The 26,832-nt window shown below is 41.3% G+C and overlaps 1 protein-coding gene across 1 annotated transcript in view; it reads left to right on the top strand.

Annotated features, from left to right (window-relative positions):
- KIRREL1 (kirre like nephrin family adhesion molecule 1) overlaps nucleotides 1-24,854 on the top strand; it is a 154,622-nt gene extending 129,768 nt beyond the window's left edge. Inside the window, exons 3-15 of the mRNA XM_075192556.1 lie at nucleotides 715-864; nucleotides 2,869-3,026; nucleotides 4,988-5,138; nucleotides 7,452-7,557; nucleotides 9,109-9,257; nucleotides 10,525-10,652; nucleotides 11,279-11,405; nucleotides 14,791-14,891; nucleotides 16,790-16,988; nucleotides 17,085-17,192; nucleotides 18,209-18,348; nucleotides 18,492-18,566; nucleotides 20,635-24,854. Of these exons, the coding sequence (XP_075048657.1) occupies nucleotides 715-864; nucleotides 2,869-3,026; nucleotides 4,988-5,138; nucleotides 7,452-7,557; nucleotides 9,109-9,257; nucleotides 10,525-10,652; nucleotides 11,279-11,405; nucleotides 14,791-14,891; nucleotides 16,790-16,988; nucleotides 17,085-17,192; nucleotides 18,209-18,348; nucleotides 18,492-18,566; nucleotides 20,635-21,105 (2,063 nt within the window). The 3' untranslated portion in view covers nucleotides 21,106-24,854. The remainder of the gene's footprint in view (nucleotides 1-714; nucleotides 865-2,868; nucleotides 3,027-4,987; nucleotides 5,139-7,451; nucleotides 7,558-9,108; nucleotides 9,258-10,524; nucleotides 10,653-11,278; nucleotides 11,406-14,790; nucleotides 14,892-16,789; nucleotides 16,989-17,084; nucleotides 17,193-18,208; nucleotides 18,349-18,491; nucleotides 18,567-20,634) is intronic.
- The last annotated feature ends 1,978 nt before the right edge of the window (nucleotides 24,855-26,832 follow it).

The raw sequence follows: 26,832 nt of genomic DNA, 5'->3' as shown, positions 1-26,832 counted from the left end.
AGGCAAAACGTCATTGTTACGTCGTCGGATCTCTGGAGTTTTGAATTCCTTTTTAAGATCCAACATAGCGGGGGGTGGGAGTCTGGGCGGACCCCCATTTTTCTTTTCTGCCACTGCTGTGTGCCAATGTGTCCTAGATGTGGTAGGAACTGCCGTGTGTTTGTGTCATTGCTCTGTCGCTTACCATCCAGCCAGGTCGCTGCAGTATTTGTCCGAAAGTGTATGAAAATAATATTGTGACCTGTGAGGTGGTCAAAATTGACTGCAAATGACTTGAAATTAGTGTTATTGAGGTTATTAACAATAATGTAGGAACAAAAAAAGAGCAAAATTATGTGATTTTAGCATATTTTAGGATTTTTTCTAAAAAATCCAAAACCAAAACACACGAGGGCGGTTTTGCCAAAAGCAAAGCACGAAGCTAATCCAGATCCAAAACGAAAACCAGTTCACGGGGGTCAGTGAGCATCTCTAATTATAATTGGATGCAAGTCTACTACATTTTTTCATATTTCTTTGGCAGAGTAATCAATATGGTTGTCATCTGTCTTGTTAACAAATAAAAGTATGTTGTCTATATGTATGTACTGTGTGCATCACATGGAAATAAAACTAGTTCCACATAGGGTATATTTCTCCTTTAATGCTGAGTGCATGGTTTTGATGTCTTACATACAGTAAATTAAGTCATCTTCTCTTCTCTTTTCTCCATAGTTTGGCCCCGTTACCAAGTGGTTGGAGTCCCAGATTCTGGGCAGTTCAACCTGGAGATTACCAACGCCAGTATTTATGATGATGCCAACTTCGAGTGCCAGGCAACCGAGGCCGCCCTGCGATCCAAAGGAGCCAAGCTGACCGTGTTAAGTAAGGATTTAAAGGATGTCTTAATACGGGTACCGCTGAATGTGTATCAGTGGTACTCAGCGTTCAGTTGGTAATGAAGTCTTTAAATAACCTATGTCAGGTATTTATGTGCGCGCTTCTCACACCAGGCATGGAGGAAAAGTGGTAACCAGGGATATGTAGATTAGAGATGCTCAGGCTCGGTTCCTTAGAACCGAACACACCCGAACTTAACAGATCCGAGTACCGAGCCGGGTCGGTACTGTTCCGCGACCTTGGATTTGAAAACAAAGCAAAACGTTATCGTTACGTTGTCGGATCTCGCAAGTTTTGGAATCCTTTTTAAGATCCAACATAACGGTGGGTGGGAGGGAGGGCAGGCGGACCAAGGACAATTCCATCTTGCACCATTTTTCTTTTCTGCCACTGCTGTGTGCCAATGTGTCCTAGTGCTAGGAACTGCCGTCTGTTGGTGTCATTGCTCTGTCGCTTACCATCCAGCCAGGTCGCTGCAGTATTTGTTTAAAAGTGTATGAAAATAATATTGTGATAATAATGTAGGAACAAAAAAAAGAGCAAAATTATGTGATTTTAGAATATTTTAGGATTTTTTCTAAAAAAATAGAAAACCAAAACCAAAACACACGAGGGCGGTTTTAGCAAAATCAAAACACGAAGCTAATCCAGATCCAAAACCAGTTCACGGGGGTCAGTGAGCATCTCTAGTTTAAATGCATTTGCTTCAGCAGAATTAATTCTCTGGCAATAGAGTTTTTTTTGTATATCGATTAATCAGACCCTAAATCATAGAGTTTGTGATCTGGTGTGATAGAAGGTCCCAGGTTCTGTTTGGCACCCACTGTCTACACTCTACGCCACAATGACCATGTGACAGGAGCCGCTTTGGGGGGGGGTGACATCACCTGAAGGGCAATTCTGCTTCTCGAGAGGTTTTGCAGCAGCTGAGGTGCTAGTGCTTTCACACTCCTTACACGTGGCCATTAATGGAGATTTAGGGAATAAACCTATGATCTCCTCTCACACCTTAAAAGGTTGGGAGTTTGTTTAGTGGGCGCAGCTCACACCCCCCTCCTCCGGGTCTGCATGGAGTGGGGTGTTTTATACCTAAGAGGAACAGTGCAAGACCTGCAGCAACCTGCCAGCAATCAGCAGTCAGGCAGTCAGAGAGGCTTCCAAGTGCTCGCCCACTTAGTAACAATCAAGCGTGGAACAATCAGGGTATTGTGCAAAGCTCTTTCCTCCAATGTTTACTTTCTCACCTACTTTACTATACGCAACTTTCAGCCGTCAGTAGTCAAATTATTGACACCACACTGCCCCAGTTTAATTCAGGAGCAGTATTTTGCTAGACTTAGTAATTACCATAATTAATTTAGACGAAAGAACATACCGTACATTAAAAAAACGTATAAAAAAAATGTGATATTAGTGGTTCACAGCTACTAGGGGGAATCGATTTTACGTTGAATTCCCGATTTCTTGAATGCTTCCCAATCTCATTGGGAATATATTGGGGTCTAAGTGATGTATTAAGCCGTGGGGAAATAGTGCAGATATCTTTGGTTATTACGAAATACTTTTAAATAAAGGAGTCGTACGTTTTTGACAGGCATTGGTGGGTAACTTATGAAGTCCTATAACTAAGACGTGAAGTAAGATTAGTGGAACCCTGGACTGCATGGGCAGAGTAATCGGAAATAGAGTAGAGGTCTTATATCCACTGTAAAGAATGGCAGTTTTTGCAGAAGTTATGAGCGGAACAAGACGGGTAATTCTGCACTGAAAAACATGCAAGCATCGGGTGCAGGAATGAGAGAAAAAAAAGTAAATTAATTTAAGTATGTGTGATATAAACACAGATGAGAGTAAGCAATTAAGAAGTGAGTGGGGCAGACTGGAGTTACCATCTGGTCGTTATCTGCTGTCAACATCTATTTTTTTTTACTCTTTCTGGATTGATGTTTGACATTTTCAGACTTGTCTCTTTTTATCTTTTGTTCCCAGTTCCCCCAGAAGACCCCATTATAGAAGGAGGTTCGGAGATCCTTCTCAGAGCCGGGACCCCGACTAACTTGACCTGCAGGGCTGAGAACGCTAAACCAGCGGCTTCAATAGAGTGGCTCCGGGACGGGAACTCACAGGAAGGAGCCGTCACTAGCACGGTGAGAAGTCCAAAGGCCACGGATGCCTACTCTCTACTGTGTCGTGAAAGCCCTTTGTTCTCCCTTCTCGAAATCCTGCCCTCTTGGTTTCACTCAAGCCTCCGGCAGCCGCGGACGGCCCTGGAGAGCAAAGGAGAGTTTGATCTGTGTCTGCCGAGCCGACATGAAAAGGTCATTGTGGAAGTGTCTGTCTTTAGTTCTTCCAAAGAGAGACATCTGAGGTGACCAGAGACGCACTGTTGAACCCTGTAACAATATCTCCTTTATCCTGCAGGGAAAAAAAAACGCGGCCAGATCTATCTCTGTAACACATCTGAGCCGGGGAGAGTTCTAACACGCCCGGCTCATCACTAGAGAGATATCGTACATTGTAGGGTTGTACCAAATTATTTCATTTAGCTGCTCCTTTCTACAACGAGGTGCTCTCCAGCTATTCAGAAATCAATTTGCCTTAATGAGCACTGATGTGATATCAGCACTCACTGATTATAAGCAATGACATCCGAACCATTTATACAGATGTAATCACCTGGGGCCTGATTCATTAAGGATCTTAACTTAAGAAACTTCTTATTTCAGTCTCTGGGACAAAACCATGTTACAATGCAAGGGGTGCAAATTAGTATTCTGTTTTGCACATAAGTTAAATACTGACTGCTTTTTCATGTAGCGCACAAATACTTGATAGCTTATTTGTACACTGACATTTAAAGTTGATATTTGTGTGCTACATGGAAAAACAGTCAGACTTAAATAAGACTTAAATAAGAAGGAGACTTAAATAAGAAGTTTCTTAAGTTAAGATCCTTAATGAATCATGCCCCAGAAGTTTATACATAGGGGAAAATTTAATTGAGCGCAAGTTTTTTTTTGTTTTTTTTAACACCACGTTAATTCACTTTAACACAGTTTTTTATCATTTTCGAGCGGGTTAACTTTATCCGCGATTCAATTCCATTTTTAACGCAACGTTTTTTTTTTCATCAAACGGTCCTCTCGCGCTCCAGTAGATGGTCTATTGAAAGTATAGGGTGTGCGAGAGGCAGCCGAGTTAAAAGCTATTCAACTGTTTTTTAACGCGGCGCGTTAAACAGGCCAATGTGCTGTTTTATCTCGCACCTCTTTGGGGTGTGCTAAAAATAAAAAACCTAAGAAAACTATTTGAAATCATGTAATAATGAACAAAAAAAAGATAAACTATGTTTATCAGTAATGCATAACATGAAAAAGTTGATTTTATTTTAAAAAATAATGAAAAAAAACCACTTAAAAATAAAAAATTAAAAATCACTAATTAATTATATTTATGTATGTTTTTTGTACTAATATGTATGTACTAATGTGTTTTGACATGGTATAGATGATTCTATAGTAAAAATAGTGAAATAATATTATAATAATAATATTATCAAATAGAAAGGTTGTATAATGCAATCTAATGTATGCCAATCGTTTTATTTTTTATATACATGACCGCGTTAAACCCTCCCCTTCACTCCCCTAAAAATTTGCAAGCACCAATGATTAACACGGGGGGGCAGCGTTACCTCTTTTTCAATTGAATTGCACAAGTTTTAACGCTGCGTTAACTAAAACCGGTCGCTATAGCAGTTAAAAACCCACGCAGGATTTTTTTTTTTTCAACTCTGCGGGGGTAAAAAACAACTCGCGGTCAATTGAATTCCCCTAATAGACTAATATTACTTGTGTATTATATGTATAAACTCTTGTAATAGCTACATTTTCTGTGACTAGTCGTGCCCCTAGCATACCCATGCAAATTCCTGTCTACCATGTTGCATGCTGGGATTTGTAGTTCTCAAAGCCCAGTAGTGACTGGGAGCCGATACGTCATGCGGTGGAAGAAGGAGGCGATGATCATATTGGCGTCCCTTATCATTAACAAACGTTTGCTCGTTGACATCAGTGCAGCCATGGTTATCCCTACTTTCTCTCCGCAGACCGTGTTGGCGGATGGAAAACGCGAGACCACTATAAGTTTCCTGCTGATCGTCCCCACGGATCAAGACATCGGACGAGTGTTCACTTGTAGGACGTCGAACGACGCTCTACCGACTGGAAAGGAGACTTCGGTCAAGTTAGATGTCCACCGTGAGTCCTTCATCTCCAGCTCATACTATAATATAAACATATATTTCTACATATTCTTTTATTCTCCCTGTCACTTCTAACCTTACTCTTTATTTTGTTAGTGTGCGAGAACACACGTCATATTAATATATATACCAATGCATATAATCTGTTGTTTAGTGATGTCATCATTACTGGGTCTGAGGTCTTTGTGTTGGCTTCTAAAGCTGGCCACCAACGTGGAGATTTGGCCGACTGATCTTTCATATAAATATACGTTGTGTTGTCTCATCCTATCAGGATCGTTACCCAACAGGTCAAAAAGCCAATTTGACCGATGACCTTAAACGTGCAGGGGATGCTTTCAGCAGTCATGGAAATGGAACCAAGCTTCTTCAGGCCGATTCATTTTTGACATCTAGTCATTCACCCTAGTGCCTGAGTAACTGTAGCATAAATGCCCACATATAAAGTTATATGGAAATCTGGACAATTATGGCAGCCATTTTGTAATATTCCTGAGGAGGCATCCTAATCATTTATTAGAAACCAGTGACAACATTAAGTAACACGATGGAGGTCGCCATTTTGTGAGCTGAATTAATAGTCATGAGGAGGTGTCCGATTAATTTACCAGGAGCCAGTGACATCACTAAGTGAAACAATGGAGGCAGCCATTTTGTGAGCTGAATTAATAGTCATGAGGAAGTGTCCTATTAATTCACTGGAAACCAGCGACATCACTAACAAACTCAATAGAGGCAGCCATTTTGGGAGCTGAAGCAACAGTCACGAGTATGCAGGTTATCGATTCACTAAGAGCTAGGCACAAATGTGTAATTATTCCACTTATAAACCTGCTGAAAATGATCGTGACAATGGCTGCCTGGTGATGTCATAGCATCAATAATCATCAGGAAGAAATTCTGTGTGCATATATATAAAAATATAAAAATAATTAATGGCCGGTGCCAAGGGTACTGCTGTTAGCATTATTAAATTGGATTAAGAAAGCCAAGTGCATTGATTAACGTCTGGGAGGGGGCTGCACACGTCTTATCTTAATACGAGCCTGGAGCAAGAAAATGCTGAGTTATCTGATTGCAGGGCAGGTAATAACTCTCTATGAGAACAGGCTGCGCGGCCCCCATCTCTCCCCCCCTGACTGATCGGAGGCCGTCTCATTGATTCCCTCTGTGTTGCAGGGTTCTTTTGTCTGATTAGGTGTCTACAGAGAAGCTATAGGCTGTGCCTCTCCAGCTTTGGCTGTCAGGGAATGCTGGGAGTAGTAGTTCTACAATAGCTGGAGAACCACAGGTTCTCTCCCTCTTTTTCTCTCTCTCTCTCGTAGTCTCGGATTCTCTGCACCATCAACCCCCCCCCCCCCCCCCCCCCAGCTCCATCTCTCTCTCTAATGTGTAATGGCACTTGTGCGAGGCTCTATTTGCATAGACGTATGGCTGTGTGACTTAACAGACAATTTGCTTAATAGCATTTATCTAACCTAGGCTTATTTTGGATGCAAGGCTCCCCGACGCCAAGTGAATGCAGATGAGGGGAGAAAGACAATACATCTCCTTGATAGTGATTTAAGATATTCCCAGCTATTTATTGCCATCAGATAGCAAAACGCGGCTGCAAATCTGAACCTATCAAGTCTTTCAAAGGAACCCCCCCTCATGCGTTTCGCCGTTTAGACCTGACGCTGCTTACGCCTTAGATTTGTCCGAGTTAGTTGGTGACAGGAACACACCAGTGTTAAAGAACATATTTATCCCTTATGCTCATCTCAACCTGTAATTAAATTAAAGATTTGTTTGTGGTTTTAAACACAAGGTAACAGTGAAAATCTGTATTTAATAATATAGGCGAGTGGGGGGAGATATAAAAAACAAATGAAAAACCTATAGACAGAAAAAAACAGTATCCACACTGTCTACAAAAAAATGGCGGACGATATTTCTTGGCCGCACCAGTAGCGATAAGGACACAGCCTGCTAATTCACAAACAACTAGCGGCATCGCATTTTTTTTGGGGGGGGCAGGACTCAAATAGTTATGCAAAGATAAAAACAGAGGGAGCCATTGTGAATGAAAGCCGTAAGACATACATAGTGGCAGCAAAATCGACCTTAAATTGCACCCACCGTCTACACTAAGCGGAGGCAGCCATCTTGTAGGTTGAATTCATGAGAAGAGAGGAACTAGTGACCCCCTGATAAAAAAAAAAGGAATCCGTACAGGAAAAAAAAGGCGCAGGATTACAAAAAGTTAATTCCTCTAATTACTTAATAAGCATGTATTAACCCTTGAGTGTATTCTTTCCCTCCACAGATCCCCCCACCGTCACCCTGTCTATCCACCCCCAGACAGTGCAAGAGGGCGAAAGAGTTCGCTTCACCTGCATGGCGACCGCTAATCCAGCCATTAAAGGTTACAGGTCAGTATATAGGCCAAGTGGTTTTTGGATTATTATTTTTTTGTACTTATATATTATTATTATTTTTTTTAGATTTTTTTTCATTTATTTATTGTGAATTATATTTTTATATAGTTATATTATAAAGTATTTGACAACTAAATCGCTGGCAGGGATTAATTTATTAACGCCAGCTACGGTGACATAATTTCTGAAACCGAGCCAGGCCAAGTGGCGTTCGTTACCACAGAGCTTGACGCTGTATAAAGTAAAGTGCTTATCGCCACAGATCATGTGACTGCTAATGAAAACGAGACCAATGCAGGCAGACGTGCTATAATGAGGTTTTAAGGTGTATTTTTCTGTCAGAATTAAAAATTTTAATCTGCAAACACCTCACACTTACATGCATTTAATTAGCTCCATGGGAGGTAGGCAGTCATGCAAAAGCAAATACAAAAAAAATAAATAGAAGTACACAGAAAATGTATAAAATTAACGGGACAAGCACCAAGGTTTGAAAAGCACATGAAGTAAAGTGATCCTGCGCCAAAGAGCTTGCGCTCTATAAAGCACAACAAACCGTGAAAGCCTCTGTCCTAGTATTTATGTCCTGATGACTGCAATTATTTAACCCCTTGGTTGTAGCTTTGGCGGGGGCCGTAGGTGAAAAATCAACCTACCGTTCCCTGTGAGGCGCAGACGGCAGCGGGCACAGAAGCGTTAAGATCGGCAGGGCCCGGGCTGTCCATTAAACACCTTATCTGAGGAATTTAATGCCTTTTTATTTTACGATCCTGTTTACTGCCAACTGCTTCTGTTTTACAATCATGCATATTTAAACTGTACGGGTGTATTAATGTTTTATTTATTGCTGCCTTCAAGTGCGCCTGTTATCCGCGCCGTGTTTGTGAAGTGAGGGCAGGGAGCGGAGACTGGCTCTGCAGAGCGGGGTAGGGAGGGAGGAAGCAGGGTTAAACGGAGCTTGAAGATGGCCTATGAAGTGGTGGTGCGAGTATTAACCCTAAAAGGGGAACCCTAACCTTAAGGGGGGGGACTTTTAGTACGGTGCAATTTAAACGTCATCGCATCAGGGTGTCGTGTTTCTGTAAGAATCACGTACGATGTGTATAAAAGTGCAGACCACAAGACCTGTTTACGGGCTTGACCTAAGTCCGAACGCAACTTGCGTTTCAAGACTGAGCACGGAAGTTGAGCGCCTCTCAAAATGTGCTTCGATCTGAATCTGAGTGTAAGTACACTCTGCCTAAACAGCTGACCCTTTGGACATACTTAAAGTGGACTAATTACACAACGGAGTCATTTTTGGGTGGCCTGAACCCATATGCAACCTATTAAATCACTATGAAGTAGTGACATCACTGATGGAGAAATTATATCTTCGTTTTATCACCATCAATGTGCCATATTTTTGAAAAGGTGTGTTACCTTCAAGACGCTGAACTGCACTTATTAGATTATGTACATAGCCCTACTAGCTGCTTCAGTGTATGCCGCTGAAAATGTTTAGTGAATTTGACATCTTACACTCTTTTTTTATTTATTTTTTAGGTGGGCTAAAGGGGGGGTGATCATCGAGGCGGCCAGGGACAGCACCTATGAGACACAAGTGGATTACACCTTTTTCACGGAGCCCGTCTCGTGTGAAGTGCACAATGAAGTCGGCAGTACCAACGTCAGCACCCTAGTGGATGTTCACTGTAAGTTCGGCCTCTCTCCCAAGTGTGACCAATGCTAGAGAGTAAATACGCCCCAAAAATATAAAACGTACATCCCGATGCTCATGCCCTTCCATCTGACATCTCCCATTATTTGCAAGCTGTGGTACTTGGTTATAGCTATATGCTACCTATATACATGGTTGATAACCCCCAGTTAGCAAAGTAAATAAAATTAACATAAACCATTTCGATGCCCCATAAAGTGTGCTGCCCTAAGCATGTGCCCAGTTAGCCCACATGGCAAATATAACCTTGCACATGCCTATAGTCCCACTTTTCGTTCCAATTTTTTTTATATGATTCTTTTCCTACAATTTAACCTAGTAATGTACATACTGTAATATACTATAATTAGTAATAGACACCTATATAGCTTTCTTGGTAAACCCACTTATAAGTCACTATATGTGTTAAAAACAATCTATTTTTAATTAGCACGCCCATTTTCTTCTGTGAATGAAACGTGGGCTTGCCTCTGGCTGGTAGGGCATGCTGGGATGTGTAGTTCCACAAAAGGTTGGAGAGTCACCGGTGGAGTATCAAGGTTCTAAAAACACAATAGTCTAAAATAGACTTATATAGCTAATAGATTTCAGAAATCAACTAAAGCACGTTTGATACCAGAGGAGGCCACTTGTACCTCTACTGTACTGTGTGCGAAAAACATTTCAAAAAGATTATTCTAGGGGACAAAATAAGCCATATTGTTGTAGGCCAAGCTACAGTGATAGCCCTGATAATTAGTAAGGTCTCATCCATCACAAAATGGTTCCTGGACGAGTGACAGAAGTCCCGGTGAGGTTACTATGTCCATTCTCCCTTCAATCAGTGATTTGGCCGCGCTAGGAAAGTTAATAAATTTTGCCACAGATCAGCGAGAAGCTTCACAGACCACTTTATCTCTGAGATTGTGCTCTCCCGCTCAAGGCCATTTCGGGATTCCCACAGGAAATAAAAGCATCCTTAAAAGAGGAAATTAGACTGAGGTCTGAGGGAAAAAAAAAAGCGCAATTCTGTTACATTAGAAATCACATTCCTTATTCTTTTGAAGACAGTGAGGGAATCCATCTCTCCAGTGATAAGCTTTTGATATATAATGTGCTCCAGCTTTGGTTAATATAGATGGGCATGAATAAGTAATACTCAATACCCCTGATATAGGACGGGGCTTTCTATATTAAGAGGCTGCGCTTTGCTTCATGCCGATGCCTGGGGACCCTGCTAATGAGAAGACTTCTCTCCACAGTTGCCCCCCGCATTGTCGTTGAACCCAAACCTGCAACGATAGATATAGGATCCGATGTCACCCTGACCTGTATTTGGGCAGGAAATCCTCCGCTCACCCTGACATGGACCAAGAAAGGATCAAATATGGTGAGTAGCACTTTAAGTTGTTTTTTTGGGGGGGAGCAGGGTCCTCCCGCAGCACAGAGTATATCAGGAGATGTGTGATGTGTTAGTGAGGACAGGGCTGCATGTGACAGGGGCAGTGACATGTTGTGAGGAGGGGAATGGAGGCAGCAGGAAGCCACAGACTGAGAGTTATATAGTGGGAGGAGCAGGGTCCCCCAGCAGCACAGAGTATATCAGGAGATGTGTGATGTGTTAGTGAGGACAGGGCTGCATGTGACAGGGGCAGTGACATGATGTGAGGAGGGGAATGGAGGCAGCAGGAAGCCACAGACTGAGAGTTATATAGTGGGAGGAGCAGGGTCCCCCAGCAGCACAGAGTATATCAGGAGATGTGTGATGTGTTAGTGAGGACAGGGCTGCATGTGACAGGGGCAGTGACATGATGTGAGGAGGGGAATGGAGGCAGCAGGAAGTCACAGACTGAGAGTTATATAGTGGAAGGAGCAGGGTCCTCCAGCAGCACAGAGTATATCAGGAGATGAGTGATGTGTTAGTGAGGACAGGGCTGCATGTGACATCGGTCATGTTCGGTGGCTGTTTTATAACATTCTACTGGCAGTTTCTAAATCTCGGTCTCTCGTCCGCAGGTACTAAGCAACAGCAACCAGCTATTTCTGAAGTCCGTCATCCAGGAAGAAGCGGGGCAGTACGTGTGCAAAGCCATTGTCCCCCGCATTGGAGTCGGAGAGAGGGAGGTGACATTGTATGTGAACGGTGAGTACCGTTACATCAGTATCTGCGACTATTCTTTACTGAATAGACCTACAGTGATTGACATTCTTCCAGTCTTGCAGCGAGATCAGTAGGTAGTGCCTCTAAATGTTCAACCGCGGTTACCAAGACCTTCTGACCAATGAACCATCTGCTAGTGGTTAGTTCCACTATTGGAAGGGGGGCGGGGTTCTGCTGTAAGACAGTAGGCTTGTGTGAAATGGCTTAAGCCCCGGCCACTAGGGGCATCGGAGATGGGTTAACCTGCCGGTTCTTGGTACTCTCCAATCTCTCCTCGATTTACTAAACTGCGGGTTTAAAAATGTGGAGATGTTGCCTATAGCAACCAATCAGATTCTAGCTGTCATTTTGTAGAATGAATTAATAAATGATAACTAGAATCTGATTGGTTGCTATAGGCATCATCTCCACTTTTCCAAACCCGCAGTTTAGTAAATCTAGCCCTTGGTGTTAAATTATGCATAATACAGTAAATTAATTTCACCATGGTCTTCTCAACCTGAAGTTAACATAAATGTATTCTTAAATATTTTTTTTGTTCAGTCACCTCTTAACAAATGCATTCATAAATCTATTATATAACTCCAATTTTTTTTTTTACCACATTTTATTCTTATTTATTTTGCATTATATATATGTGCTCTAGTGGTTGGACATTAAAAGGAGTCAGTTTGGACTCAGCCTTTTCAACTAGTCAACAAAATATACAATGAAATGAAATACCTGTCTTGCAATGAAGCTCTCTAACCGGTGGTGTTTGAATGTAGCTACACCTTTTAAAACCTGGAGCGCCAAATTGAAGCTTCCGCAGAGGGGTGTGGCTTCACAAGAATGTGGGTGTGTCTGTGGAGACCTGGGTGTGGTTTGGAAAGGGTGGAACGAAGAGGTGGTCCTAGTGCTAGACTTACATGCACCATGCGCAAAGTACTGGCCGGAACAAGGTGCATTTCTCTCACTTAAAGAAAAGTTTCTGGTCCCAAATGTTAGTCTTGCAGCTCACGTTCCCTTGAGACTTAAATACACAACGATACCTTAAATGTTAGCCAATGTGCAAATTACCATAGCGTAACTTAGTTTAAATCCCGCTGCTGAATAGGCAATCGATTAATCCTGCAGAGTGACCTCTCCCCCAAATCATCTATAACGTTCTGGCACCCTGGGTCCTCCCATAGTGACTTCCCTGTGAAGAACCGGCAATGTTCGTTGCAAGCAGAATACATCAGTCTCGTAGGCACTTCAGTAAAAACTGGCACAAGCAGATTATACGCAGCGATAAAATCAGCAGATTGGACAATAAAACAAAGGAAGGTATAAAACAAATAGCGCATTACCCGTAATGTGGTTGCAAATTCAGTAGGATTGCATTAATTCCTCCTGATGAGATAATGGGCATGAACGTCGTCCTAATCTGTCTCACAAAGAGACGTCTGTCTGCTCGAAGACAAGTTTAAAGGGACTCGTTCATTACACAGCCTGTGTGGAAATTAAAATTTACAAAACTCAGATTACACGCAAATAATCTGAAGTCTCCCCCCAAACAACAGGCTGTTTTTCGGGCAGGGCTAAGGAGTACAGGAGTACATTTCCCAGAGGACCCCCTATACAAAGGTTTCCTGTGGGTTCCTATAATGATTCCATATTCTTTTTGCTATTTTTATTATTTTTATGCCAATATCAGTGGGGGGGTTATGTTTTTATTTTTCAACAGATAACTGATATACAATAACTATATAACAGAATATTGTATATAGAAACAACATGGTTAATAGGTCTAGTTTGTGGAAGAAATGGAACAAGATCATTAACTAAAACATTTATCATGGAGAATGGTGTTATAGGGGGAGTGGGATTACAGGACTGAGGGGCAAACAGTTTTTTGCAATTGTTTATTTGTTTTCAGTGCTCTAGTAATATAGATATTAGTGTTTTTAATTTAACATGGCACCATACCCAAGGGGAATGTTGGAGCCCCAACTTGTTTTCTCCCGTGTCACCCAAATTTCAAATCTGGCTTAGTTATACTAGAGGAATAATGATTTGTTTTCTACTCTGTCTCGTCTGTCCTAAACAAGGTCAAAAATAGCACGACACACAGATAGCAACGTATTTGAGTTCTATCCCCACTTCCATTGTATATAGCCACCCCCATGCCAAGATAGGCTCGGTACACACTGAAGAATTTTCCGACCGACCTGTTATCTCAAAGCATTGTACCTACGACTGAAGGTCCGATCAGTCTGACGATTCATGCATACACTGACACGATTTACCTTCAGATCTGTGCTCTTCATCTGGTCCTTCATCTGGTCCTCTTGTCTTCAGAGAATGACAGCACAATATTCATTCATTCATTCTTGTCACACTGATTAAACCGCCTTGTTATAGCTATCCACATGTCCTAACAAATTTCGTTAGCTTCTGTGACTCTGAAACGAAACATTCTGTCTCAGAACGAACAAATGAATTATTCCTTCTACAGCACTCTCTACATTTATTCACCGGGACATTTATCGCTAGCATCGGCTGAAAAGAACACAACTCTGTATGGAGATCGTAAGCGCGGGTGCATACACACTACATGATCGGTCAATGATTGGTCGGAAAATATTAAACAGTACGACCAACCAAATGAAACGACGATCGGGCACTTTGGGACAACTTTAGATCATGGTGTCACTATACACACTCACAAGATATCTGACCAAATGGTTGGATGTCAGCTGATTGGAGGTTTTACGTGCAATCATCGGGCCAGTGTGTACCTAGCCATACTCACTGCTTTACCACCGCAATGCAAGTCTGCCCTAATAAGCGAAGCTATGGAAACATTATTACCCCTTGCTAACAGAGAAGCCGTTTTCGGTTTTTGTATAGTGGTTCTTTAAAACCTTAAATTTAGAGGACTTTGTGGTGTTTGTTTTCTATTTAGAAAGGATGTGGTAAAGTGTGCCATCTGCGAAAGAGATATAACCTGGTGATAGGAAAGTCTTATTGTAAAATATATATCACCATTAGACCGTTTATCCTAAACAGAGATTTGGGTTCAAAGTAAATAATACTTGTATAAAGAGTGAGAGCTTCTGTTACATTATAATCAGTTCTAATGTAATCACTTCTGTGTCCATCATGTGTATTATAAGCTATAGTGCACCACACACTGTAAATGATTAGATATTAGAAGTCACCTCGGATTTCTGTCTACAGCCTTCTCTTGTTATATGTCCACAGAACTTTTCGGTGACTTCTAGTATCCCTATTATTTACAGTATCGTATCCATTATATCATACATTTAGCCATTTTTTTTTTAAATGTATAGCAAAATATGAGAAGCCCTGAACACAACCATGTCCTTTGTTCTCCTTTAAGGTCCTCCTGTGATCACCAGCGAGGGAGTGCAGTACGCCGCGCAAGGGACCACAGGAAAAGTAGAGTGTTTTATCGGGAGCACACCACCCCCAGACCGCATTGTGAGTATACTGTCGTCATCGGCCAGGTCACCATACGCAGCGTGGTGACACATTATTAAGGTGTCCTCCTCGAGCAGTGGTGGTGGCCGTCCTGTGGGCTGAACCAATATTGGCGGTAACATGGCCTATCCATTCATTAGGAACCAATGGCATCACCGAGGCCTGCGGTACATTTATCTCTCCGCCTCGATGGCTTGCCACCGGATTTTTATTGTGCTGCAATACTAAGTAGGAGCGGGGCTTGTTTTATATTCGGCTATTGGACGCCGGGTATGTGCGGATATATTTGCCCATGTACGGGCACCTTATTGGGAGAATAAAGAAGCCATATGAGGCCTGACTGTTGTATTATCATATATTAGTAAATAGTTTTGTCTATAGCCCTGTTATAAACTTTCATCATCCCCTAGGTGATTATTAAAGCTTTGCCCACCCTAGACGAAAAGCTCTATATTGAAATTACGTCTTTTATGTGCTTTGCTCAACTGATGAATGATTATATCAGTAATTACTTATGGCTAAGGGGACAATGGCTGGAGACAATCTTTCACCTGCCTGTAACCTTAGCATTGGCGCCATCTATCCATCTTCTCATGTTACTACAATCCTCCCTGGCAAGTGAGAAACGGCTTTGTCGCTTTTAAATTGGTTGAGGCTTTAAATTAGGTGGGAATTTGATGGAATAAGTGACAGGGGCATTTGTAAACAGACGAGGGGGGAGCCTTTCCGAATCCCCAGCTTGGATAAAGCGAGTGACCAGTCCCACCTCTCCAGATATAGAGATATATATATATATGTCTTTTTTTGTATTAATTAAAGTGCAGATTTGTACAACAGCCACAAATGCTTCTCTGCAGAGTCCCGAGGGAGACGCTCTCTCCAAACAGCATCCACTGCGGCTGAAATCATTTTATCACGGCTTACAAAATGAAGTGTTTAGCAGAGGAAGCGACTGAGGAGAATTCATTACAGGCTCTCTCAGCGATGTGGCTGTTTCCTAGTTAACCATTCCACAGCTGCAGCACGGAAAAAACACATCAACCAAATGATTCATTTACAGATACTCAACTTGTGGCTATTCAGCGGCCGTTAAATTATACATCCCAAATGCGGTCTGCCAGCGGGTGGATTAATAAATGACACGCAATACATTATTTCGCTGCCAAATTTCCTGTGCTCGGGAGGATTATGGACAATATAGTCCAAAAATAGTGCTTACACTTATTTTAAATAATTAAATTTATTCTCAAACGTGGCAGAGCATTAAAGTAGCGTATTTTGAACATAGATAAATGCAAAACATTGTTTTTGTACACTTTATTTTCAAACCTTCGATCCATTTATTTTTTTCTGGCCAGGAAAATTATTAATAAACATTAAAAATCAGTGTTGAGTGTGACATTATTTAGTTATAATGGTAGATTAACTAAAAAGAAAAGTGGAGGTGTTGCCCATAGCAACCAATCAGATTCTAGCTGTAATTTTCTAGAATGTACTCAATACATGATAGCTAGAATTTGATTGGTTGCTATAGGCAACACCTATATATTTTAAAAGGTTTGATAAATCTACCCTGTAGTCTGCAAAACTGTTTTATTCATTGAGCCGTTTTGCTGAAAATGGTACTTATTTTTTTTATCATTGTATTTGACATTAAGGCAGCAATCGTTTTGATTTTCTAGTAGACCTCCGATGAGCTATCTTTATTGCTATAGCTATAAGCAATGACTCAAATTTTTCCCTGTCCCACTCAAGATCATACTTTATAGGCTGTAATAGCACAGAATGTTTATTAGCTAAAGAAAATAATACTATTATTACCGTAACATGAAGTTGCCATGTGCAACCAGACATATGTTTTTCAGGACTTTTGATGATTAATTCCCTTTAAACTTTAGGCCTGGGCATGGAAGGAGAAATTCCTGGAGGCCGGAACGATGGATCGGTACACGGTGGAACGGACCAAAACAGAGAACGGCGTGCGGTCAACTCTCAGCATCAGCAGGGTCGTGGAGACAGACTTCCAGACCAGTTACAACTGCTCGGCATGGAACACGTTCGGATCGGGAACGGCCATCATCAAGCTGGTAGAGAAAGGTAGGCGGAGACCAATCTCCTGCCGTACATTATAGCCAACGTCGTCATCAAGAACGGCTACGCACCTAACCCAACGTTTCCTTTGTCCTTTTTCAGAAGGTGTACCGGTGGGAACCATTATCGGAGTGACTATTGCAGTGGGGATTCTGGTCACCATCTTCTTTGTCTTCCTGATTTTCTTCCTCTATCGCCGACGTAAAGGCAGTGAGTACGAGGGGACGGGTATCATACTTTGTGAGAAGCGTTGGATCCACTGTTTTGGTGGTAGACAGCTCTTTGCGTAAGATTCTGCTAAGATCTATGCCCAGCACCACTAAGGAAATCTATTAGATTTTTACTCCTGTAACTCCCCAATTATCACTACTAGCCCCTCGTCTCGTCACGGTTCTATTCAGCTTGCGATAGACAACTTCAATGGTGGATTGGAGGGATTCTTGCCGAGTAAGGATTACGCACATGAGTACACCAACATGCAAAGATACCTCTTACTGGACGAGATTATATAACTGAGATGAAGGGATGGGGATAGTGGCCTTACATACTTTACGGGAAGATGCACAGATTTTTCTCCACCACCTTGGCGGTCACAGCAGTCGGATCTCCCCCTATACATTCAGTACAACGCGTTTTGCATCGTGCCATGCAATACTGTGGAAAAACGCGTATCTAGATGCACTTTGAACGTCATGAAAACATTCAAAACACGCAGATTTATACTAAGTACATATTTATACCTCATAAACTGTACACATCTGTATCTTATTTCTTACAATGCGTAATGATGTACCCAAAAATGTAAATAGGTTTGTACATCAACTGTTTTGCATGATCTAATGTCATTAGAAATGATAAACAGTTAAATAAAGAATTAATAAAAATACAATTAAGAAATGTGCCCAATATAATAAATACAGTCACTCATGATTAATTTAAGACGTTAATGAGGCTAAACGGAGCAGTAGTTCAGGAAAAATCGAAAATTATTAAATGAATGAAGATGGAGGTCGTGAACTGTTACTAGGTCGGATGTTTTGAAGGGCCCTCGCTCCATCCAATATGGATCTCAGTTAGACTTAAGTTCTGAATTTCAACCATAATCTTTACTCCATCCCTAGTCTTACTTAGATTTTCTTGCCATGTCTTAACATTATCTTGTGACCCTAACACTAACCTGGCCCCCCAACACTGCTATCATCCAGTAATCAAGGTTTTCTCCCCAGGCCGCAAGGATGTCACACTGAGGAAGCTCGATATCAAGGTGGAGACGGTCAACCGTGAGCCCCTAACCATGCACGCAGACAGAGAGGAGGACACCTCAAGCGTGTCCACCGCAACACGCGTCATGAAAGCCATCTATTCGGTAAGGGAGGGCTGTTCACAAAGAACCCGAGTGTCAGAATACAAACGCGTTAGCTATATAAATTCTAAATCTGCTTATGTTGACTTGTGAAACAATACGCTGGTTATACTGACTTTCTGCCTCCAAATTCTTCTTAATTTCAGTCCTTCAAGGACGACGTGGACTTGAAGCAAGACCTACGTTGCGACACCATCGACAGAGAGGAGTACGAGCTGAAGGTGCGACATCCGTCTCTTTTCAACCCATACAAATAATAAAAAAAATAAATGTAATCCAGATGATGCACTTGCAGGATGTCTAGTTACCACCGGGTCCTGCACGAGCCGCAGCGCGGTTAAGCGTTGGCGAGACGATGCCGGCAGGAGTCGCGTATTGGCATCACCGAGCCATTAGTCTGAAAGTATCTGGACACATTGTATTAGGCATGAACGAGTTGTCTGGCATGCAAGACCATCAAGAATTGTGTAATATTTGTGAAGTGTGTAAAGTATTGTACTATGTGTGTGTAATACCTCTCCCTTTCTTTTCCTCTGTACCTTCCTCTATACCTTGGAGAGTGAAGCAAACATTACTATACAGTTGCATACTTTTAGGCATTAGACAAAGATCAGTATTACAGTTCGGTTTCGATTTGTGACTTATAAGCTGTTTGGTGAAGAAGGTCCCCCGACCCCAGTTACACTTCTGTGAAGTTAGGGGAGATGTGGCAGCAGATTGTTGCAGGTGTAACAAGGACACATATTGAACGCTCGTGTTATGGGACCTGGCGTGCCTTGGTAGGACGTGATCCCGAAGGAGAACTTTGACCAGAATCCAGTGAAGTCCACTTAGTCTGATGGACCGTAAACTGGAAATGTCCTACAGGGATGTGATGTGAACATTTTATCCAGACTTGTGTGGAACTTTGTGGACTGTGCCTCCAACCAGATGGAGGTGCCCTTTATGGTTGACAAGTCTTCACGTGGATTTACAAATATCTTTGAACTGAACATTATGGACATATATTTACTTCTATGGACTGGTCAAACACTGCTTCCGCACACCGCCTACGGAGCCTGACTTTCTTCATCTATCTTGTAACCATCAGTGCCGAAACTTGGGTCTAGTCATCAAAGACATGTCTGGTGAATGTACACACTTGCCAATGAGAGCATTAAAGATCACGTAAAATTCAAACATTTTTTTTTTATTTTTTTTAAAACCATAAAAATCAATGTCCTCTAAACTCCTTACTGGTTAATTAAAGTTTTCTTTGAGGGAATTACAAATCCATTTCCAGAAAAAAAAAATCCATTCCTAGAAAACGACACAAATAAGATCTAATCTGTTTAATTTTTGAAAACAGGTTTGGGCAGCAGAGATTCAGACAACAGAGAGAGAGAGATTTCCACCTTAAATTCCAATCTGAATCCAAAATTGATCCTGTGTTGAGAAACAGGCCATTTCGCCTGTCCTTGAACAGCAGATAAATGTTCATACTAACGCAATGCCTTTTGAAACAATAGATCAAACACAGGTTCTTAGGCAAATTTCTATGCAGTACACATCGATGAATTTAGGACTTTAAAGCCTTGTACTCATGGGTTTGGGAGTCTCCTGTTAAAAGCTTTGACAAAACCTTGTAGTTGTCCCCCCTTTTTACAGAGCATTCAAAGTGTGTTCTCAAAGCCTCCCCTCAGCATAACGTACTACGTCATTAAAGAGTGCTCCCATACATCTCCATTATATATAACTCTCGCGGAAAGCGTATAATAAAGTATGTTTACAGTTCCATTTGTTTACAATGTACAAAAGTTAACGGGCTTTTACAGAGCTTAAAGAAATCCCATTAAGTATCCCACTCAGGACTGCGAGGTCTTAAAGTATAGCTGTTACCAACTCTTACCGTAGGCTGCCATTTCTTGTTAGGTTGCATCCTCCTTGGAGGTGATGAGTACATACAAAATGTAATCATCATAGAGATTTTTCTTATGCCGTCATGACTTTGATGAGTAGATTTCAAGCGTTCCTCGATTTTGCAAGCATATGTTTACGTATATGTCTGTAGTCTAAAACCGTTCTTACTTCATTGTCTTAATAAATGTATGCACCTGTATAGTGGCTTTTGCTTCACTGAGTATTTAAACACATATATATGTGTAAACATATAGATCAGTGTTCAGTATGTTCCTCAAAGTCATCGTAGATCATAGATAAGTCAACCCACTTGTTCCTTTCTAATTCTATCCTTTCTTTCCTAATTCTTTGACCATGCCCATCATTGATCACCCTGCTCTTCTTCCCTAGGATCCAACTAATGGCTATTACAATGTCCGTGCTCACGACGACAGGCCGAACTCCCGGACGGTGTTGTACCCAGATTACCGCAATCCTGGACCAGCGCGTTTCGATGCTCGCCCTTCATCACGTCTCTCTCACTCCAGTGGTTATGCCCAACTGAACACTTATAGTAGGGCTCCTACTTCAGATTATAGTACAGACCCAACACCCACAGTTACATCAGCCGCAACAGATACCACCAGTCAACTTTCTTACGATAACTATGATAAATTCGGGACACATGGATTTTCAGCTAACTCTGGCTACCCAACATACCGGCTTGGTTACACACAGCCAACCACCACAGGTATGGATCGGGGACCATATGACACTTTTGACCCAGTTGGGAAGTTCACAGGTGCCACTCGATTCTCATACACTTCCCAACACTCCGACTACGGACAGAGATTTCAGCAACGGATGCAGACGCATGTCTGAGGACTGTCGGAAAAAAAAAACTGGTGGGCATAAATGGGGAAAAGCAGAGTGGAGGACACTAATCGGGTAAATCCTCTCTGACATGACATCAAAAGACGAGATAGGACTCCAGGAGGAGCAACGACCTCTTACCGTGTCTTCTGATACTCAGGGACCTTATTGTCTTGATCTCAGAAGTCCCCAAGAAACCAGTTGAAGTTGCCCGACCAGGAAAAGCCTTGAGGCTTTGATACGGAATACGATGCCAAACAGAAGGCTGGCCTTTCAGCACCTGATCATTCCTTGAATACCACTGCTTTTGCCATCTGGTGTATGGCAAATGGTATGACTTAAAGAGTCTCTTGGTACCGGTGAAGCTTTTCTTTCCACCAATACTTTGATGGGTGTCTACACTCTCTTGGGGACACATTCCTGCATTTTCTTACTCTCCTCAGATGCTACGAAGGTTGTTGCATCACTGCTAATCAACATCTGGTCTTACCATAGCAGGGTCTTTTGTAGGTATACATTCCAGCTGCTGGAAGAGAGGGGAGGAAGAGGAACATTGTAATGTAACATACATGCCATGCGTGGTCATCACCAATCTGCTGTCACAGCGGTCTTCAACATTCTGGCACGCAAGCAGCCCATTTTGGGCAGCGGCAGCTGGAAAGTGGAGAATCCAGGATTTGGACAATCAGAAAAATTTAGGGAATCTTTTTATTTGCGTCTTTATAAGTCATTTTATAAACTCCACTTGTGTGGATATTATTTTTTGCTTCAGTAACACATGGCCTAAGATTACTACCAAATGCTGAGCTTAAGTTCACTTTCCCATCCCTCAGCACGGGTTACCAAACACTGCTAAGTAAACATAGCTCTACCCATGTTTGAATTGTACTTTATGGCCAACTGAGGGTAAATGGTATTTCAACGTATAATTATTTGATCCTTACTGCCTATTTTTCTGCACATAATATTTTTTTTTGTTAATCTTAATTCAATCTAGACCTTTTCTAGTAGATGTAGAACATTGGGCTTCAGTAGACAATGACCAGTGTTACATTTTTAAAACTCCAGCATTGCTCTTTGATTGAGTGAGTGACTTGGGGATGAATGGTCTAAGATTTTGGTGAATCAGTATTATGCCCTAATATATATCCGTCTCATGTGGACCTTTAGGTGATGGACTTGGTATAGACAATCACTGAGAACATTGAGGCCAAATGTGCCGACTGGCTCTAAAACTCATAGTCAACCTTCCACTTTGGAACACGTGAGGGTCTACTAGGCTGTACCACATACTAAAACAGGTTACAGTACTGAGTATTAGACTATAACACATGCATTTTATTGTATTTATTTATCCTTAAAGGGCTGGGTATATCACAGCAGAATGAATGTCCAGAGTGAAGAACGTTTTGCTATCGCACACTGGTGGTCAATCCAGACGTCCTGCCCATCCAGCAATATATTATGTATCTCTTATTTAATATCAATCTCTTTGTTTCGTATGGCAAATAACTCTTACTTTAAACTTGGGGTGTTGTCTGTGACACTATCACAACTGACCATAAATGGGGGGGGGGGACAACCGGTTTAATGATCCACAGTGTGTAGTTCTCCATGAAACCACTGAAGCTTCTTTATAGATGTTCAACCATAGTCTGTAAGAGAACGTACAACCGGAGTGGAAAGCAGTAAACCTCCAAGGTGGTACCAATGAAAGACAGTACAACATTTTAGTAGTACGTGGGCTTATATTTAAAAGAGAAGAACCATTAATTGCGCTTATCCATTCCACATGTCTGTTTGAAACAGTCGTGGGGTCTTTCATGTTAAAATAGACCTCAGTCTCGCTCACATCTAATATTTAACGATCAAACTATTCACCTTGGTACCTGACATGGCCTTGCCCATGTCCAAAACAACCCGTTTATTTTCATTCCTGTGCCTTAACACATTTCGTTGTTAAGGATTTATACCTTTTATAAAAAAAAGAAAGAAAAAAAGCAAAAAACACTTGTATTCGCTAAGACTTTAAAAGCATGGTACTTTTTATTATTCCTATGGGAATCGCGATGTAAACGAAGAGTACATTTTTTGTATGATTGATGTGACTTTGTTCTGGTCTGTGTATGGGGACAGGCAACCCTGCCATCTTTCATGAAAGAGGTTTACTGTGGCTTATATTGCTTGTATCAGTGAACGGACTCCATCGTTGCGTTAGCAGAACATTGATTGGTCTTTCTAAAAATTACGTAGAAAAAATGCACTTGTATATGGCAACGAGGACAAATATGTGCTAAGTAACTGGTCAATTCCAGTTAATGTGAGGACTCGGTATATCGATGACGTATTTAAATGCCCTATCTAAAATATCGGAGAATCACCCTGAATTTGAAATACATGGTACAGTTATGTAAACTATTGCTGCTTTTAACGTCCTAAAGATACCATTCTGATAGAATATGAACTATTATCCTTTATGTTTTGCCAAAACAAACCAATATACAACAATTAACCAAATTATACATTCGTATAGCGAATGGGGATTTCCATTTTTCCCTGAAAAGTGTACAGAATTATCAGTGGCTTCATAAAGACCAGCATCTCTCTCCATTGAAAGGGTTAAGTAGATCTGTATCGATTTCCTATCAGTCTGTACATAACTGATTTTTTTTTACATTTTTTTACAATTTCAACCAAATTTCTCTTTTGTACGAAATCTGTTCTTTTTGCAAACGGAGACTCGTAGGCAATCATTTTTGTACAGTCCGTGTGTAAATATACATATATATTTTTTATATATCTTGTAAAACGTGAAAAGCATACACGAGTGATATTATCAGTATTATATTCTATTTTTTATTTTATTTTTTTTCATGAGAACACTGACGTTTCTTGAGTTTTTTTGGGTCAAGAAGAAATTTTTTCCTTTCATTTTCTCTACCGCGTTACGGTTCCTAGGCTGATGTAAAGAATGCATTTTCGTTTTTTTTTAATATATTGTGTCACTGGTTGTTCTGACATCTGATAAGCCACACCCTGGGTAGCGTTAAAATACGTTGTTTAAAGGATATAATATGTATTAAAGTAAGGAGATTGATTAAAAGGGAAAGCCATATATTTTGTTTTCATTCATATTCCAGTACTCATAATAAGGAACAATTTATTAGCATTTTTACTGCCTTCTGACAAAACAAAGGGTATATATTAAAAGTCGTTTCTAAACTATCCACTTGTGAGCTGGAGATGTCAGCAGACACGTATCATTTCAGTTTGAAAAGATAGTTGTCCCAGGACTCGCATCTCTCCTCCTTAGCCATAATACAACTTGCCAGCCACTATTCTTGCTAGTTATTTAGGGCTTTGCTTTTTAAGTTTATTGAAACAATATTGTCGCACTTTTACACACCTTACAGGATTGTCTCACAGGGCGTCACATTAGTGTTTGTGAATTCGACCGACTTACTTTAAAGGCAACTGTACGAAGGAGTGAAACTTGCATGCCTGTCACACACAGCTGACAATCTGAAAAGGGGCAAAACATTTATAATAAAAGTGAAACGCGTTGAAATGAAAGGAATCTTTGCAATAATTGATTAGAAAAAAAAAGCCAAAGTTTTGATTCTATTTATTGTTCTCTCTTGATATGTTGAATAGTACTTTATACCCCCAGAAGTATCAATATTGCTATTTAAATCTTGTCATAGTTAGCAATGACACCTGTAGGTCATTAAATAAAAATGTCATACATTCCACAATTATATTTTATGCTGTCATGTGCTTGTATATCACCTTAAATTATATGTCTTTCTATCCCATTCATCACCTCTAAAGTATTCTTTAACAACACAAAAGCGCAAGCAAGTTGTTTCTAACCTATCTACTTGTGCGCCGGAGCTTTCAGCAGACACGTGTCATTTCAGTTTGAAAAGATAAGATGTCTGAGGTCTCAACTAATCAGGTGTCTGCTTTAATTAATCATGCAACAGACTAATGAAAGCCAATATCTGATTGGTAGCTGTGGGCTACAGCATTACTCTGTTACTAGTGTCATATTGAAAGTGTATCCATCACCTACAGACATCGGTGAGAATGTGACCAATCAGTTCACTAATCGACTTGGATTTCCTGCAAATCTCTGCCGCGAAGTGTCTTACGGACGTTCCGGAGATCCTTCGCGGCTTATTTAATTCCCCCCAATGCGTGACTGAAACCATGTTTAAACCCATTCCAGACATAACAATCACTTCCTTTCACCCCTGTCGAAATTCTGTGCTGGCTCTGCACTTTATACTTTACGGAGGTGAAAGAGAGCAGATCTTAGGAATATCTGTGTGTCTGTCTTGTCTCCAGAGCCACTTCTTCCAACAGAGCCAACGTCTAGACTAAACTCCCCATTCCAGGTCATCAAAACCTATTCCCTGCACCCCCCGAAGGGTGTCTGTGAGACATTGAAGGATCATCTAGAGAAAATTGCCAAGACACCGGCATCCAGCGGAATCTTTCTATAGCTTATTACATTCCGCCTAATGTGTATTTAGTGCAGGATTCTAATTACTGAGCTGAGGAACGGGCTCGGGGGAAATCTCCAGGCTGCAATTGGCAATAAATGGTCAGCATTTCTCTAGATGTCCATAAAACCAGCCTCAGCTGTAAGCATGAACAGCTTTATTTCTGCGTTAGGACGTTTCCCCCGTTCAGTTCATTTAACACGGGTGCCGCGCAGACGGCGGGTGCACATTAACCACAAATCCTATTATCTTTTTAATGGCGGATTCCTGTAAACAGTTATTTAGAGTATACCTGTCACATCAAAACAACACCATAAAATTGCAGGTATGATTGAGGACACATAATAAAATGTCTATATTGCTAAACAGCGGGCACTGATGTGCCACTTTGCAGTACTCAGCTGCCTGTGCCAGTCAGTAAGGTGCCTACACACAATTTTTTCTCATGAGGCAATCATGTTTTTTTATATATATATATATATATATATATATATACAGACTGACTGATCTGCAGCCATTTATTAGCACCTCTCAGGTGCAGCTCCTGATTAGCAGCAGGATCACTGGTAACTTGGAAGACCTGGTTCATGGGCCTAATGGATGGAGCCCGCCCCCCTTCTCTCCATTCGTGACCCCAGGACCCCTTTTCTCCTTTTCAACGGGCCTATAGCCCTTCAGAAGCTCACAGGCAATAACATTTTTCTGGGGTTTTAAAACAAAAACCCTAGGTGAAATATAGCTGCCGCCACAGACTAATCCAGTGACACAATATATATTTATTTACTGGATGTCATCATTGTCTGACGTCTTAGTTGATAAGACCTTCAGGAACATCATTGCAGTTTGAAACCAGTCATATCGCCATGTGCGCAGTCAGACTGAACGACCGTAATTAATCTCCTTACAGCACATATCCGCTGTATAAAGTTTATCAGATTTAGATCGTTTTGCACGAGTATAAATCATACACTGACTGTGAGAAGGTCTCTTAATCAGAACTGCTGTGTGTGGGCACCGTTGGCTCTGGGCATAACCCTGCCGGAAATGCCAAGACCAGTCCCTGTGACATCACCATTCCTCTTCCTTCGCACGTGAGCGTCACAACTTATTAAGGAAGAAAAGCGATTAGTCCCCGGCGAAAATTGAAAACCATAAAACGGCTCACGAGCAGATTATAGAAATACGTGTGGTAAAATTTACACAACAAAACTAATTTTTATTTATGTTC

The sequence above is a fragment of the Mixophyes fleayi genome, chromosome 12 (assembly GCF_038048845.1).
Source record: "Mixophyes fleayi isolate aMixFle1 chromosome 12, aMixFle1.hap1, whole genome shotgun sequence".
Taxonomy (NCBI): Eukaryota; Metazoa; Chordata; class Amphibia; order Anura; family Limnodynastidae; genus Mixophyes; species Mixophyes fleayi.
This window is presented reverse-complemented; position numbering and strand designations above follow the sequence as displayed.